The 18343-nt window shown below is 36.5% G+C and overlaps 1 protein-coding gene across 2 annotated transcripts in view; it reads right to left on the minus strand.

Moving 5' to 3' along the window:
* Nucleotides 1-11313, minus strand: part of GRIK2 (glutamate ionotropic receptor kainate type subunit 2) — an 827779-nt gene extending 816466 nt beyond the window's left edge. Inside the window, exons 1-2 of one of the 2 annotated variants that reach the window (XM_031964481.1) lie at nt 10643-11253; nt 4773-5177 (exon numbers count right to left, since the gene is read on the minus strand). In XM_031964481.1, coding sequence (XP_031820341.1) covers nt 4773-4887 — 115 coding nt within the window. In that variant the 5' untranslated portion in view covers nt 4888-5177; nt 10643-11253. Of the gene's footprint in view, nt 1-4772; nt 5178-10642 lie in introns of both variants that reach the window. The other variant, XM_031964482.1, reaches the window with a different exon arrangement.
* Nucleotides 11314-18343: the final 7030 nt, after the last annotated feature.

Below are 18343 nucleotides of genomic sequence, written 5' to 3' on the forward strand. Positions count from 1 at the left end.
ACCCAGGCAGGATATCCTTAGACACAGGTTGCCTTGCTGTCATGATGTCTGCTAATTTGAATAAGATATGATTCTAATGCCATACCAGAATTTGTCTGTAAACTAAGCCAAAGTACGGCTTGCTCCTAGATTTGGAAGAAGAGCCCTTCAACAAGAAATTGTTCCTGTACTTGTATACTTGAATAAAGCAAAACTCATACGAACTGAAGCTCAAGGGAAAATAGCCTAAAATGTTTTTTACCTGCTGGGAACAAGACCTTTGAAAAGCCATGTTAGTATTCTAGTGAAAATACTGTTTGACTTTTTTGCCCATAAGTACACTTCCAGGTTCAACTAAAAGCAAATTTAACTAAAGAAACCTTTATTGAGAGTCTATTATATGCAGAGTACAGTGTTAGGAGATAGAGAGTTAAAGATGAGATTCCTGCCTAAAGGAGCTCAGAATATCCCTACAACCTGTTGGAGATATATTTGTATTCTTACTCTACCACCATTCTTTAAGATATAGTTTTACCTAAAATAAATCATAAATTGATATAAGCTAGTCCTTCTAAAATGTGCTAAGCCTCTATGAAGGTTATCAAGCTGTGAGGGAAAATGAGGTCTTTATTTTCATCAGAGGTTCTTTCCAAACCTCTTGGTGAATCTTTGTGAGAGCAGTGCTTTGGCACAGTGAGCTCAAAGTGAAAATAGGGAAAGAGCAAAAGGATATGATAGCCAAGAATTAAGAGGGAGGGAGGGAGAGAGAGAGAGAGAGAGAGAGAGAGAGAGAGAGAGAGGAATAGAGAGAAAGAGGGAGGGAGGGAGAGAGACACAGAGAGAGAGAGCCTATATTTCAAAACATTCTAAGAGTGCCAAGGCACTGAAGAACTGTTTCTCTTATTGAATCATAGATCTCAAGCTGAAGGGATCTTAGAGGTCATTTTATAGATAATAACACAGTATGTAGCAAAGCTTAGATTGAAATGTAGGTTCCCTAATCCAAATTTAATGTTTTTACCAAAGCACAATAGTTGACCCATGGACTCCCAAAATAAAAATTTTAAAATATCCAGTGACAACTATGGAAGGATAAAAGCAAGTAATCAACAATAGACTCTAGAGTATTTCAGGGCAAGTGGAGCACATGGTTTGCATCAGTCTGTCTTCTGTTTCATTTAGTCTAACAGCCTTCTATCTAAAAGCAGCCCTTAGCTTTGAAGAACCTGTATGAGTCAGAAACACAGACCTAAGTGGCTAAAATGTCAGTCAAGCTGATCTTGCTGGCTGTGCCCATCACCACTAGGCCTTTGGGTCTCCTCTGTGTATTACCCCAGGAGGAAATAAAGCCATCCATTCTTTCTTCTCTTTTCTATTATGTTCTCTTCTCTCCTCTCTTCTCTCTTACACATACACACACACACACATACACACACACAGAGACACAGACACACACACACACACACACACACACACACACATCCTCAACAATAAAATAAAATACTGATTTACTGATTTAAGCCAAAGTAAAGAAGAAGTACAGAGAGATGAGAAAAAGTATACTAAGCACTAGCCCATTAGCTTTATATTTCTTGTAAATGCTTTTGAGAAAATATCATTTATGAAGTGGATGGAGACTTCAGCCTCTTCTGAATTCTAGAAGAATGTTCTGGCATGCTGACCTACTTCACTGGGGACCCACATTTGCTGAAATATCAGTGAGGATGTCACCATATATCCAAGACCCATGTCTCTACTTGAAAAGTAGGGACCCTTCTAGGACAATATTTCAGCTCCTATTACATACAATTAATTAGATAGGCATCTGTGAGGAATTCTTCATTCTGGCCCTCTAAAGCTTGTTGTAAGAAGTTTTACTTTACCCTCTTAGACTTCATGATAATGAACTCCATATACCTCCTGGCTCCATACTCACCCTGTCTAAAGAAGTGTGTGTGTGTGTGTGTGTGTGTGTGTGTGTGTGCCTTCGATGAAAAAGGGTGTAGGAAGAAAAGCAAGGAGAAGGGAAGGAGGAGATAGAATTAATCGAGTGGCAGACACACTCAAAGCAGGTGGCTGCTCTTTGTTATTGTTGGTTTCAACACATCACAGGCAAGATTGAGTGGAAGCAGCAGACGATGAAAGGAGGATTCAGTGTCGAGTCACCACAATAGTGGGAACAGTAGGAAGGACAATACCAAATCCATGATGGTTAATTTCCACCGAAGGAATGAGGGGGTTGGAGGATTTTGCCAGCTCTCAGCTCTCTCCCTTGTTGCCATAGTATTGCTGGCTGAGAAGCAAAAGCGGAGGCTGGCATGTTGCCTACCTCTTACTAAAGGGAGAATCTCTCAATTCAGCATTCTCCTAGGCTTAGACTAGGCAGGAGGATCACTATCATCCAGGCAGGCAGCCTCACAGAGGCAGCTGGACTTTCAGCAGCTTCCAGGCATTGGTTGAAGTTTGAGTGTGAAAAAAGCTACCTTCCCTAACTCCTAACTCCCATTTGTTTCCTTAGCGGCTATCAGAGAAAACAGAATAGAGAGTTGAATTATTATTACTTTTCAAAAATTAAAAAACTGGAAAGTTCAAAATAATCTTGCTAGAATCTTTATAAACATGTAAATCCTCTTTATTCCTAAATACACATTTTCCCCTAGAAGGGAACAAAACACTTCTTTGAATGTAAGTAGCTTTTTTTTTTTTTTTTTAAGCTGGCAAGTTAAAGACAGGCAATTGAGAAAAGCCAGATTGATACACACAATAGGGAAAAGTTAAGAACATAGACAATCCAATTCATCACTGGAAATATGGAGAAATTAATTTAGATCCTGTGCCATTGGTTCTCAGTATCAAAGTATAAAGGAATTGAGATGAAGTCTCACCAAGGCATTCAATATGTGTGGTCTACAAAAAAATGTATCTTATTTTAAAGTGTCAGCTTTTTTGGACAGCCACTACATGATTCTGTTACAATAGCCAAGATTTTTTAATATGAAGATATGAAATGATCAGCTAATGTAGCAATCTAATGATTCAGCAAATACGTGCTGCAAGAGCAGAACAGCAGTAATTAAACCTTCTGAGTTTGCACACTGCAAGTCTTCTTCATCAAATACACTCTACAAGCGCTCACAGTTGTGCGCGTGCGTGCACACACACACACACACACTCACTATTCAATTTATTTTCAGAATAAGAGCAACCACTCAAACAACTAACTGGAAGATACGAGACTGTGAATGCTTCTCCTGCCTGTTCTAATGGGCAGTGTTCTACAGCACAGCATCAATGAGCACATATGCATACACATGCCTGAAGTGGTATAGAACATATTTATTCATGTCCAAAGAAATAAATATTCTTAAGGATGGTTGTTGCTAAGGTATACCTTATACATCACCTTCATATTTAAAAGGAGGCAAAAATATATACTACAGCCAGAAATTCAATTCAAGAGATCAATAATAACTCTTTAAATAATCACCAATCTTTTCAACTTCATGCTTTTGGACATCATAAAATACATTTTTTTTCTCAACTCTGAGTCTAAATCTCAGAGTCTCAACTCTGAGAAAGGTACAGACTTTTACCAATCCATTATTCACATATATAAATATTTTTAATTTTAAGATACATATGCAGCCAATTTCCATCGTAAATTTATTTGAGTAACTTCCTGTGCTTTTCCCCCCCCCTTCCTAACAGTCAGATTACATTAGTCTTCCTCTCATATTAAACTCAGATCTTCACTAGGGAACTTTCCGGGACCTGTTCTACTCTTTCCTACAACAGTCTTGTTCAATTAAATGTTGCACATTGATCACACTTGATTTCATCTAAGCAAATATCTGTCTCCAAGTATTTCACCTAAAAAAGTTTCACATTCAGATTTTAATATAAATTTGAGGGGATACCCTAATTTCATGGGGGAAACTTAAATATTCCCTATAATCTTTCTATTGTTTTTTAGGCCCATATGTGAAGTTAAGGTGCAAGTATTATAACTATTTCTCCTCAGCTAAATATTATTGGAATGGGGTGGGTTGAAGTGCGGGAGGAAAGAAAAGTAACACACACACACACACACACACACACACACACACACACACCCCTCAGTTCACTTAAAAGGGGCCGGTTCGCACTGATTCATTGCAAAAGCTCAAGTTTCAGCATTTAAGTATTTCTATTTAAATCATACTCCTTCCTGTTAAGAAGCCTGTGACTAAAATTCTAAATAAAAGAAAATAAAGATTTTATTTCGAAGAAGGAAAAAACAAATAAACACAAAGCCGAATGTTCTTACGTGATTCTGCCCAGGACACACCAAGTTCTTAACAAGGAACGTGGGGAAGCAGACAGTGGGAACTTACCAACTAGTTTCCAAATTTTAACTAATCAGCCACTAACAGAGCTCGGCTTTCCGCCGCGATGAAAATAAGCGCCCAGTACAAGGAATCAACACAAGCGCTGATCGCTCTGCAGACAGAGAGACCTACGGGGCTTAGGCAGTCAAAGCTGCCAGTCACTTTCCTCACAATTATCATTTTTGAGGCACCACGGCCCCAACACGTTCATATACAGTCTCGTTATCCTGCTTCCTGGGGTTAAGACATTGGAGTCAGGGTTGGGGAGGTAGATCGAAACTAGCGGGTTTCAATGTACGTCTCCAGAGACTAGGAGACATCTACCAGACTGAGGAGATCCCCTTTTCAGAGATAAACATGCGTATTTACATTGAGCTGCTACGGCAGAGCTTACTAACGTACAACAAACAGGGATAGAAATCTTACCAAATCTTAATACATGTGTGGTTCCTTGAGAATATCCAATCCACAGTAAGCAGAGAAGGAGTCTAATGGTGCACCTGAAGACTGGGTTACTTAGAATCGGGGATATAATCTTCATGGTGTTTCTATGCACACACGCGCGGCACCTACTTCCCCCTTTTAGCGTCAGGCTCCCCGGTAGGGTAAGAATGAGAATACGTAGACTGATGGCCCTCAGACACGATCACGGCATGGTCACAGAGAGAGGAGTGAGTCTACGCTGCCCAAACCCATTAGCAGTCCCTGCATGTTCTTCACTCACTGCGCCAAGGAGCAACCTTCAACTGCAAGGAATGGTGGGACATCCATGTTAGTCGAGGAGAATCCTTGAGAAATCCAAAACACACACACAATTCCAGCCGGGTAAGTCTGAGGAAGCAAAGGAGGAGAAAAATCAATAGGTAATCCAGCCTGGGAAATCGCGGAAATATCGAGACATAGCAACAGTCACCGTACAAAGGGCTCTTTGCTAGGCTTCTATTCTACTGCACTGCTGCACAGCTTCTGACGTGAAGCCAAGATTAAGTGAGAAAAATTGAGATAGCTGCTCTCCTCTTAAGACTGCCAGCCAGACAGCTTTCTCAATATCTCTTATGCAACTGATCTGAGCACCCTTGTGTTGTAGGAAATAAGTCTTGTTTGTTTATGTGTGGAAAAATCCTTTTTTTTTTCCAACAAAAATCCTTCCCTAAAGATTGACTAGAATCTGTGCAGTTCTATTTAAGACCAGTTCGTGAATTTTAATAGATGACTAGCTAGATCGAAACTATTACTTAGAAGCAGTTAAAAAGGGAGAAAAGGGGGATGTATTCCAAGACTATCAGAGGATATAAGTGAAAGTCTAACTCCTGCTTGGGCTTAATAAGGGTCTTGATATTCATATTCACTTTCTATCACTTAATTTTATGGAATAGAATGAAATTGGATGACTGTATGTAGTCTTTAAAAACTTGTGAAGGATGTCTCTTGATTACTACTCCTGGCTACATGATTTCCCTTTACACATTTTTTTTAATACCAAAGATGAGGTAAGTGTAATCTATTTGATCACTAGTTTCTCAACTTGCCCAGGAGTACAACGCATAAATAAAAAGACAGCAAATGAATGATACTTGGATTTAGGTGAAAAACTCCAAGTATTCCTATAATTTATGTTCACTTTCTTCTTACTGTGATTTTATGATAGTTTTATAAATTTCAGCTTAGCTTAAGAAACATTAAACATTCTTGCCATCCCTGTAAGTGTTCTTTAAGTTTCTAGTAGTTTTCTGATGGCATATTTTGAATACCATTAAATAGTTGTATTTTCTAGTGTGATAATTTTCATTTCCAGCCAATTTATTCAACTTTCTCAAATAAAAGAAAATTAAAACCAATTAAAAAAAGAAAAAGTAAAACCAATAAGAACTGTATTTCTTTAAATGCCTTAAAATGCAAAAAATGCACTTATTAGCTGAAAATAAGCTGTATGTTATCTTAAAAACACATAAATGTTAAAATAGCCAATGCTGTTAATTCAGATCATAAAATAAACTGTCTTTGAAGTTAATAAAGATCTCACTGTTCATCATTTAAAAAAAATTGAGCACTCTAAAAGGCAAACCTTCAAAACTGTGAACCAATACTTCTAAGAAAGCATTTAATTCCTAATCTGTCCCCTTTCCTCCCAAGAGAAGAATTCCTTTCAAAGATGAAAGTTCAATGTAGAAATTAATTAGAATATATACTATGATGCCAATATCTACTAGAAAAATAACTTTTAGGTCATTTTAAAGATTGACATGACAGCATTTAATTCTGAAATAGGTTCATATTTTAAACAGAGAGTATAATAAGAACAAATATTATGAATATTTTCCTTATTATGGGTCTCTGAGTTGTTAAAAAAAATAATAAAATCTCAGCAAGTTCTTTTTATTCTATTACTCTGATTTTCTGTATACAATTTAATTTAAGTAATTGTAAAATGTTAATTTTTTAAAAAGAAACCTACATTCTGCAAATGCTATTAAATGTCATTGAAATTTTTTTTTAAAGATGGAGGCATAACTGCAGTGTCAAAAAATAAGTATCATGAATGGCTAGTTCTGCAGTGGAGCAGGCAATTCAATCAAATAATTTGACTATTTGAGCACTTTTAAAAGGAATACCTAGTAATAAAACTAAGGGTATCTAGCGACTCCTTCAGCCCACATTTAGAATAGCTCTTGAAAAACATGAATAGTCCAAGATGCTATTTCTTGTATTTTCTCCTTCATTTATTCCATTCTTTTGATAAATTTATATTTGGTTTTATAAAGCCTTAGCTTCAAAGTAATTTTGAATATCTTTAATTCCCTCTAATGCTCAAATATTGTAGAATAATTGTCTGATAGTGGTTTTTTACTTGTGAACAATCAAAACACACTTATTGGTTAAATGTACTAGCTATTTTATATATCCTGAGAAAATAAAAAGTACAGTCTCTTACTTTTTCTCATTTCCAGTTAATGTATTTCAAAATTAGAATGAAGTTTGTAATTTACCCCATTTAGTACATATCACTTAAACTGTTTTTGATTTGTGTGAACATATTATGAACACAGCTATTAGTTTAAAAGGATAGGAGAAGGGTCGAGGTTAAGTTTACAGATTCACAAAGTTTTCATGCAGTAAATTAATTTTCAAGTGCTGTAGGATAAATTGTTTTTTATCATAATTCCTTCAAAGGATCTATCTTAAAATTTGCTATTTCACTTTTTTACTGCATTAAGCTGAATGGTTTAACACCACGGACAGCGACTGTACCTGTGTGAATATCTACGAGCCACGTACGACCTTTTTTCAGAACCATGGACAGTACTACAAGATTCAAGTTCAACACCCTTGTATTGTACTCCACAATAATAATGACCACAGTGTGTGTGTTTGAAACCTCAAAATGCAGTCTTCACGTGAAGGAGATCAAAAATTTACTAAAATGAAAACAAATGTTTATCTTCATATTTTAATAAGTCTGATCTGTTCAATATCTTGATTACTAGTTTGTGTTTCATGATTTAGGACTGCTTTCAGTGACTGGAATCTTATTCCAATGGGGCTATATTCATTTCTTCCAGTGTACTGTGAAAACCACTCATATTAAATGTGAATTTATCCATTATCACTAAGAATATCTATTTGTTAGTAAAGAAATATTTTAAAGACCACCAACAATTCAGAAAACTGAATAAGAATCTGTCAGTATTCAGTGGCTAGACATTTATAAAGTGTACAATTAGTTAAAGCCTTAAAATTCACCACCTCCAGAATCCCATCTGGTATAAGGATAAGAAGTTCTATTCTAATTCTTTCTAATCAAACTTCACAGGGGAAAAATATTTATCAAAAATAATAAATTTCCTCCTAGCTACAATCAATCCCCTCTCTGGGTTTAAGAAATATCTCCAATAAACAAATTTGGAGGTCTTTAAAATAATTTTTTAAAAATAATACTTCTACTATATGCTAAAGTAATAAGTCATTATATAGGATTTGACAGAAAAAAATAACCCTTTCTTAAATTAGACTGATTGACAAGTCAGTCAGTCTAAAGTTGAAGGAAAACTGAAATTAGTATTAAAAGCCATATATAATTAACATTAATAAAGTTTATATACATTATTCTGTGGCATTATTTGGCTATTTCTAGATTTCTACTATATGACATCTTTATAGCTAAATCTCTATGGACTCCAAGGTCAAAACAGAAATTGCATAACACACATACATTTGTTTTTGTATAAACACACACACACACACACACACACACACATACACACAGTGAGTAGAATGGTTGAGTATTAATGCAGACCACTGGGTAGGGGAGATCACAATAGACTAGAATAATAAATTTTGAGTTTTTGGAAGTAACAGAAAGGAAAAACACACATCATGTTTGTACAATGTTTTATTTCAGCAACCAAAAAAATCCTTGCTTTATTTTAACTGTTTTTTACATTTTCTTACACAAATGACCTTTCAATACTAAGCATTATTACTTGAGATCATTTTAATTTTCTATTCTCACAGTAAGGATGAATCTGATTCTAGTCAGCTGCCACCTGCTGGGACATGTCCATGTGCATATTAATCTTCATATCACAAATGGTTTTTAGTCTAGGTATTTACATTTTCAGCATATAGTCATGTAAGTGACTACCAGTGCCACATCCTGAAATAGCCTGAACTCATTCCCCAGTTTCTCTAAAGAGGCTTCATATTCCTATATATGAAGATATATATATATATATATATATATATATATATATATTTGTCTTAAAGAATTTTCTTGTGAATTCCTCCTCTACTTCCACTTTGCTTTGCCTTTAGAGCCTTGCTTTTACAATATGGCAACAGGGGAACACCATCTTACAGTAATGTCTGACATACACCTATGTGATTATAGTTCATCTTGCCTGAAAATAATCAGCTTGTCCCACTGTTCTATGAGTGTGTCAAGGAATAAAATTAATGTTGATATTATTATAAGGTAAGGGAATATTGCTGCCCACATTCATTCAACTCCTATAAGCTATAAGACTAGAGATTCCTTTTCAACTGTTCATTCATATCATTGTTTAGCACAATATTTCTGTTGCATTGATGGTTAATGATATTTAATATAGTGATTAATTTTTACATGCTGAAAAGAAGAGTGCCCTTAGAGACTGGATTGTTATAAATTGACATGCTCAAAAAGTTTTTAAAGTTTTTGAAGAAGTGTATTTTTCAACAAGCTTTAAATAGGGGGGAAGACTTGGCAACACATTTCTGTTATCATGCCCACTGAAAGTTGGTATTTTTAAAAATTAATTGTCCACAAATTTCTTAGGCTTTTGGTAGGAAATGGATTTTTGTCTTGCAGAAGTGGAGCATTCTGGATTTATAAAGTAATAAAGTTTGGTCAATAGAGGAAAAACCACAATATTTTGTATCTTCTAGAAATTGAATGAAAGACTGCTTAAATTACAAAAGAGTGTATAGGTGCTTGCTCTGTGGAGCATATAAAATTAAGAGATCAGCTAATTTCTGAGGACCAGAATGCTTAGAGCATTGGGATAGAGAGGAGAAAGAACTTCTGAGCTTCAATTAAGCAGCAGTATTAAGTTGTCTATTACCACCTAGATCTAAAGTAATTTTCTAAGTTCCTAGCAAAAGTCTTCTTGTGTTTAAAGGAAAGAGTACTGCCTTGGAGATGAATCTGGCATGGCATAAGAGTCATTACCCTTGTACCCCAGGCATGTATAATTCAATTCTCTAAGTCCTTTTTTTCTCTAACTTTGAAGTACTGGCCTTTTCCCTAAGGTTCCTTCTCATGAACTCTGGATAATGCCAAAAGCAAATGAATACAACTTTTTATCACTATATAACCAAAGAAGATAAATGATACCTAGATGAACAGATGGATGTATAGATCAATAGCCTGGTCCCTGGTGTTTGGTTATACTCTCCGACCAGTGTTTTTGTTTTTCCTGCCCAATCACTGACACCTTTATTTATTCAATTACTCCATTTGGAGAAAGTAAGTACTCCTGGCAAGCAGGACCAGATATATTTTTAACTGCAATTCACTGAAGGGAGCGGGACAAAGCCATTCAGCAAAATGCCCCAGTGTGAACCTAGTGTGAGCAAGGATCCTTCGAGTTTTCCTATATCTCCTCTTTCCCACAAGCTAAAAAATAATATCCTCTCCCCCTCACTCCACCCCCATATATCTCCTGACCTTTAGAGGGAAAAACAAAACAAAAGAGTTGTTAAAAAGAGGAACCCAAGAGCCAAGAGCAGAACCCACACCACACCCGGGGAATTCTTACCTTTCTAGTCTGGAAAGGTGGGCGGGAGGGCAGAGGGGTAGGAAGAGGTTGGCTCTGGGAGCAAGGGGAGGAGCAGCCCAGAAGAGCCTGAATAAGGTTGTCCAGGAAGTAGAGGAGCTGCGGAGGTCCGAGATCCGGGACTAAGGTATACTTGGGATCCCAGTGCCAGTGAAGGCGCCTCCAATGCCAGTAGCCACTTCTTCAGTGGTAGTGGCAGCAACAGCAGCAGCAACAGCAGCGGTGGTAGCTGATACTGACACGCCTCCTGGCGGGAGCTCTTCGCCGCTCCCTTTAAAGGCGCCGAGCTTCTTTCCCCGGGGCTATGGGCCGCCTGCACTTGGTTATCCCATTATTCCCACTGTACACTTACATTCTCTTCTAGTCCCATAAGAGCTCTCCATGCATTCGATCAACTTTAATTCCACGCACACAGGCCAAAGATATTTCGAGCCCTAAGGGTACACCGAAAGGCTTCCGAGTTGAGGGGGTTCCGAGGTGGGGAGTGTAGATAGACGAGTAATCAAGGATTGGAAACGTGTTCTGGTTGATTCTTGATGAAAACCGCCAGGGAATTTATCCGTTCTCGGTAGCTACAACATGGATAAAGAGCTTGGGTACAATTGGTACTATGACTGTGGGCTTTATTCCTTTCAAAAACCATGGCAACTAAAGTTACTCTCGAGGCCAATGATTATGAGATGCCTGTCCTTTCTTTCGCTTCTACGCCACCCCCTTTCTCTCGTCCCCAGTTTCTCTAAAAGCAAATACACTGAAATCTGTCCTTGATGTTTGCATTTCTTACTCTAGTTCTGGTTTCTCCCCCACCTCAGCGCTTAATCACAATGAATTAAATATATATTTCAAGTCACTATGATGGTTTCATATCCCAAACCAACCATTCTCTGTTTTCCCACCTTCCTGGTACAACTCCAGTGAACTGGAAAGTGGGAGAAGACAGTGTTTTGGTATGTTTTTCTTCCCTTGATGAAAAGAGAATCGCGGGAACTCTAATGTACAATAATGTCCATGTAGATATTTCTTTATGCTTCCCATATGTTAGAATTTCCATATACTGGTTCTCAGTATGGACTTCTACATACCCTGAATACAGAATTTTTCTTCCTGGGGTATATGTAGGGATCTTTCTAGCCGTCGTCTTTACACCTTTCAGTGGTCTAGGGGAAAGGTTCCATTCGCTCCCTCTTCCAAATGTCTCAGTTTAAACGAGCATCAACAAAACAGTAGACGTGAGCGTTGCTGGACTCCAGTTCTGTCTAGATGTTAGTGATTAAGGGCTGTGGAAATCACCTGAAAAAAGAGTTAAGAAAATACCCAACACCTTCAGAACTTTAAGGGACTTTTGGGGAGCCTGATTTGCGAGGAAGTTAGTGGTGGCTGTATAGAATCTGCGAGGTATATTATGATACGATAATATCAAATTAAGTCTCCTAAAGGAAGATCGCTCAGTGTCCTGAAATACAAGTTCAAAATTTACCTTACTTTTACAGTTTAAAAAAATAACTTCGGAAAATAATTTCATATTTCTGATCTCATGGATAGGAAAAATCAATATCTTGGCAAACCATTCCTATTCTATCCTGGAAGCTTCAATATTAACTAGAGGTGAAACTTTCTTCCCAAAGGAAGCTATTCTCAACAATTCTCTAGGATTTTTAAGAGGAGGAGAGGGAAGGGAGATAAAAAAAAAAAATGGGAGAAATCGAAGGGTCTCTCAGGAGAAAGGAGTGAGGAAAGAAAAGATGGAGAGATAAGAAGGGGTAAAGAGAGAGAATGGAAAAAACAGGCAAAAACGGTAGAAGAGGAAGGGAGAGGCGAACGAAGAAATAGAGGAATATGCAAAAATATAGATCAGTGAATCCGGAATTTGAAGCCAGTATTTGATTTAAAAGAAGTACTGGGGGCATTATATTTGGCAAGTATGAGAAGCCTGGTCACCTATCCCCACTGAGGGTTTTGCTAGCTACTTCCCGGTGAACCTGGGGGTTGTTCAAAAGACTGGGATGAGCATTCTATTCTATGCTCTCCCAGCCAAGGGGTTTCCTTAAACTAGAGGGCAGCCAGCTCATTTTCAATCTGCTTTTTTCAAACACTAGGCCTCGGAGTTCCCCGCTGCAAAAGCCTTAGTGCCAGGCTCCTCCCTTTCTGGGTGCAGCTGGAGGGATTTCTTGATCCTCCAGCTCCACTCTCGGGACAGGAAAAAACCTCTCCCCTTCCCAGTTTTCTGAGCCCTGACCTTCCCGCTCTGGGGGCAAATTCAGAACTTTATTGCAAAGAAATTATACTAACATTGACAGGGAAATCCTCAGTCTCATCCAAGAATGGGGAGGGGGGAAGGGAGGCTGCAAAGGCGCTCGGGTTGGAGAAAAGCTGAAAAGCTCCCGTTACGAGTAAACAACTGTCTCGTTGTATGGAGGGCATAATAGTGAATGCCTTCCTTGTGCAGTAGATAGCTCACTACAGAGACCGTGACTCACTCAGGACCACGCAGAAAGAGCTCATGTCTCTGGGTCTTGCAGTTTATTAAAGTTCTGAGGCACCTCACAAGATTTCGCTTCGCCATAACCCTCAGGCTAGCTTTCTTCTCTTTCATTGGCCTGAGGTCCTACCAAAGAAAGAACCTCTCTAAAAAGACCAGTGAAGGACTGGGGCCAAGGGAGGGTCAGAAGAGATTCAGTCACTTGAATGAACTGATTTCGCTCTAGTTGCTAAGTCGGCTATAATAGCGGGATATTTCCCACTTGACCGATCCCACTCTCGGATCCCTGAAAGCAGACTAGCCTAGGGGATCTAATAACTTCGGCCTTAATCCATTTACCTGCAGGCCCCAAGGCAAAGAAAAAAGAACCTGAATATCAGCAGGAATATCCTAAGGAAGTCCCCTGGCTGGGGAATAGAGGGTGAAAGTGCATTCCTGAATTCCAACCGGCATTCATCTTCACAACATGCTATATATTTTAGGGAAGAAAGGAACTTCATGTCACAATATATTCTGGTAACCAGAATTGTGTTCTCAAGTCAGGATCCTGCACGTTCTTACAATCCAGCAATTAGTTTCTTTCCTAAAATCAATAGAGAAATTGTGTAGAAAACTAGAAACTGTTAGGCTCGGAAAGGACAGAGTGTGGAAAAATAAACTCAAACTTTGTTTTAACAAATTCATTGTTTTTCTTCAAAGCGAAAAGGATGTTCAGTTCCCAAAGAGATGACCAAAATTTTTGGAATACTAGATATTTTGTCTAGAACTTCTCCCACTTACTAGTTTAGCCATATCACCCCCTAAAGCCGAATCCCTCAAAGTTTTAAGGATCATTTTTCATTTATGAAAAGAAATTTGAATGAACCTGTCCTCTCCTTTCACTATTCCAGCTTTCTTTCTTTCTTTCTTTTCCCCTTAATTTCAGCTATTGTCTAAAACAGTGAATTACCAAATTCATTCCTATCTCCCTTAAACACCAATTAGTACCTCCTGCTGAATACATAATATGGAAGTATACTGGAACCAGTTGGAACAGCCACTTGAGTGAGCCAAATGCTAAAATTTCAATGTATTTGCACCTTAGAAATGGACAAATTTTACAAAATAGGGTTTGATTTATTGTTTTATTGATTGTTTTACACTTAAGTGATGAAGAAAAATGTTAATAAATAAGATTAAATTTAAAAGTGTCTCCGGCCTACCATTATTTTTCCAGAGACCTGATTGTTAAACTTTTACCAGCACAATCTTCTACCACAAATTCAACATGATTTAATTTAAATTCCACCTCACTTCATACCAAAAAGTCAGCATTTTCAAAATTATATTTTTCAACATCTCAACTTTCCAAGAAGCTTATATAAACTTGATTTTGATTATAGCTGAAGCAATATACTTTGCTTCTCTTAGCTGTCTATTGCTAGAACTTTATACTTAATCCTTATGAAGATCTTTCAGATTCAACTTCTTATCTAAACTCACTGTCAGTCTTGTCTATTCTATCTCAACTCCTTGTGACTATACTAAAATACTAGATTTGAAGTAGTCTCTATTTCTAGCCTCCTAGTTTCAGGTACATGGCCAAAGTAATCTACCAAGGAATTCTCTTCAAACATTTTGTACTTTCAATAGCATTCTTTTGTCTCTTCCTCAGTTCCCTAGTCAAGTATAGATTTATCTCTATAGATTTTTAGATTCTTCAGAAAGCTGTTGATGCATTCACACTGCACTATTGGAAAATGACCCCATTTTACCACCAATGCTAGTGCCCTTTATAGTCAAATTCATTCACAGGTATCACTTTTATTCAATCATAATATTATTCTGATGCTACTGTCAAAGGAAATTCAGTCTCCTTACTTATGTTGTATTGAAAGTATTCACTAAATTGTTAGATGACTGGGGCATAAAGTCAACTAATTCTTTTATCTTAATCAACACTCTTAATTGTAGACATTTTGTCTAGAGCTCCTCTCACTTACCAGTTTAATCACCCCACCCCAAAGCACTTTCTCTCCAAGGAATCCCCCAAAATTTTAAGGATAATTTTCCATTTATGAAAAGAATTTTGAGTGAACCTCTTTTCCTAACCCAGCTTTCTTTCTTCCAAAACTTGTAGTATAGAAAGAGTGTTGAATTTGTCTTCACAAGTCAGGGCTTTGAATCCTGCTCTATATTTACTGCAGAAACAATTCTAAGGAAATCAATTTGTCCCTCTGGGCCTCAGTTTCTTCATCATAGCAATGAGCAAATTACAGTAGGTAACTTTCTAAGGTATCTTCCAGCTAGAAATACATGAGACTATGATTATTCTAGTTCCATTTATCACCAAGTGGTTCTTTTAGCACAGCACTTTCAGTACTAACTTTCATAAATTAGAAATTGCAGATTACCTAGTAAAATAGACATTTTTGAACTTCAAGATGATGTTAATGGGTTTACTCTCTCGCAGAAGAGTATCTATAGCAACCAACCATTAACATATACTTTTCAAATACTTCTGAATACTCAAAAGCCTCCTGCCAACAGAGATTAAAGATGATTTCAAAATAAATTTTCAGGACCTAAAAGAATCAATCAAGACACTCATATAATTAGTATATTAATAAATCCTGCTAGTAATAGATTAATTGTATATGTTTTGTATTCAATTATTTGTGTACCTATTGATTTTTTAAATAGATTCCTTGAAGGCAGGAACTGTTTTTATTTTTGTTTATGTGGAAATATCTCTACTACCTTAGTACTAGTAGGTGCTTACTTTGTATGATGAAGAAAATTAAATTGACATCAGGCTTTAGACATATGTTTTTCAATACAATATTAAATCTCTGTACTTATCTGTTGTTAATTGAACATAAAGAAGTTACTTGGGTATAGAGTTCCATCCCATCCTCCTAAGAGGTCTTATTAAAAAGCAAACCATAGTTTCATAAAATATTAGGCTTTGAAGCAACAAATCCCTAATTTTATTAAGGAAACAAATCCAGAAAAAAAAAACTTGCCCAAGATTATATAGCTTGTAAGCAGAAGAGTAGAAATTAGAAAGCATAACTTTTGATTCTGAGACCATCAATTTTCTACTATAAAACACTACTCCACTCCTTAAAATTCTGACTAAGGTTCCTGAGGAGTGATTTCAGAACCTGAACAATGAAGATTTGGTTCTGAAGATTATAATTTTTCCTCTAACTGAAAGTGATATTACTAAAACAAGTGCTCATGTCCACAGCAGAGTGGATACTTTTACTGGTTTGCTGATTTATTTTCTTTGGGAAATTGGGACCATGTCATTTCCATACCTTTTGACTTTAAGTCTAGCAAAGAATGCAGTTGCTTTTGAGTCTGGGTGGCCACCTCCACCTCCACCATTTAATTGTGTATTATTGGCTAGTGTACAAGAAAGGTAATAGAATTCAGTTATGGTTTTTAATTCTGTAAATTAATCAAGGAGGCAATAAAATTGGAATGAAAGCTGAAATGTACAGAGACAAGGCTCAAATCAAAATATGGTACATTCTGCGTAATGATTGGTAGGATGAAAATCAGGAACTACATGGTAATTTTGCAATCTATTATCCCAACAAACTTTTACTATGAAAACAATTCCATCTCATTCCTAGTAGCCCTTTCAAAAGGTATTTTAAATCCCAATACAAAATGATTAATGGAAGCAATTTATAACTTAGTTGAATCAATATTTTATGTAGTTGATGATGTAAAAAATAGAAGCAGGTTTAGCCATATCTAGTGACATTAGGGATCCTATGTTTATTGATATGTTTCTAGTGCATAAAAGGATGTATATAACAAAATCTTTTTTCGAAATTGAAAATGTGACCAAAACATATTCATTTCCTAGGTTTGTAATACTCTGCTGTTAAGTGAATTGCTTAAGAGCTGTCTTTTTTTTTTTTTTTTTTTTTTTTTTTTTTTTGCTGTAGAACATTTCTGTTTATGACTTCAAATCTAATACAATTTTTTAAAAGTTGAGTTAAAAAAAGAAAAACAAATTTTCACATCATTAATATGAAGAATAAACAAATGGTTACATTAATGGAGGTGACTAAAACTCTAGCATCCCTACAAAATTGGCTCAGGTACATTAATTACACTAATTAAAGTATATTTTATCTGGTTCCTCTCAAATATAAGCCTAATCCCAGTTTGTTTGTTTGTTTTGGGGGATTTTTTGCTGAGGCAATTGGGGTTAAGTGACTTGCCTAGGGTCACATAGCTAGGAAACGTTAAGTGTCCGAGGGCAAATTTGAACTCAGGTCCTCCTGACTTCAAGGCTGGTGTTCTATCCACTGCACATCTAGCTGCCCCATAATCTCAGTTTTTAAAAAATTTTAATCAATGAAAATTAACCTCCTCTTCTTTTCTCTTCCTTCACTAAGAAAGCAAGAAAAACAAAACCCTTATTAACATGATTAATAGTAAAGCAATACAAATTCTTGCGCTGAGTTGGGGAAAATGTCTCAAATTTAATGAGAGTTCCTAAATCTTTCAAAATTGTTTAAAATATACTTTTATTATTGTTTAAATTGTTCTCCTGTTTATTCCACTACACATCAGTTCATGCAAGTCTTCCTATGTTTCTATGAAACCATCCATTTCATCATTTTTATGTCAAAATAGTATTCAATCATATCCATATACTATAATTTGTTCAGTCATTTCTCTATTGATGAGCACCCCCTCGATTTCCAATTCTTTCCCACTACAAAAAAAAAAAAGGCTGCTACAAATATTTTGTACATGTCAGTCCTTTCTCTTCCTTTGATCTCTTTGGGGTATAACGCTAGTAGTTGTATTGCTAGGTCAAAGAGCCTGTTCATTTTAATAGCTTTTGGATAATAGTTCCAAATTGCTTTGTAGAATGACTGGATGAGTTAACAGCTCCATCACCAATGCATTAATATGCATATTTTGTCATAGTTCCTCCAGCATTTTCCATTTTCCCTTGTCAACTGTGCCTATCTGAGATGTAAGTTGAAACTTCAGAGTTATTTTAATTTGCATTTATTTAATACTGATTTGGAAGTTTTTTTTTTATAAATATGGCTATTAAAAGCTTGAGATGCTTTCTCTAAAAATTATCTGTTCACAACATTTGACCACTTATCAACTAGAGAAATGATTCTTATTTTATAAATTTGAATTACTTCTTTGTATAAAATAAAAACAAGACCTTTCTCAAT

Source organism: Sarcophilus harrisii, chromosome 4, assembly GCF_902635505.1.
Source record: "Sarcophilus harrisii chromosome 4, mSarHar1.11, whole genome shotgun sequence".
Taxonomy (NCBI): domain Eukaryota; kingdom Metazoa; phylum Chordata; class Mammalia; order Dasyuromorphia; family Dasyuridae; genus Sarcophilus; species Sarcophilus harrisii.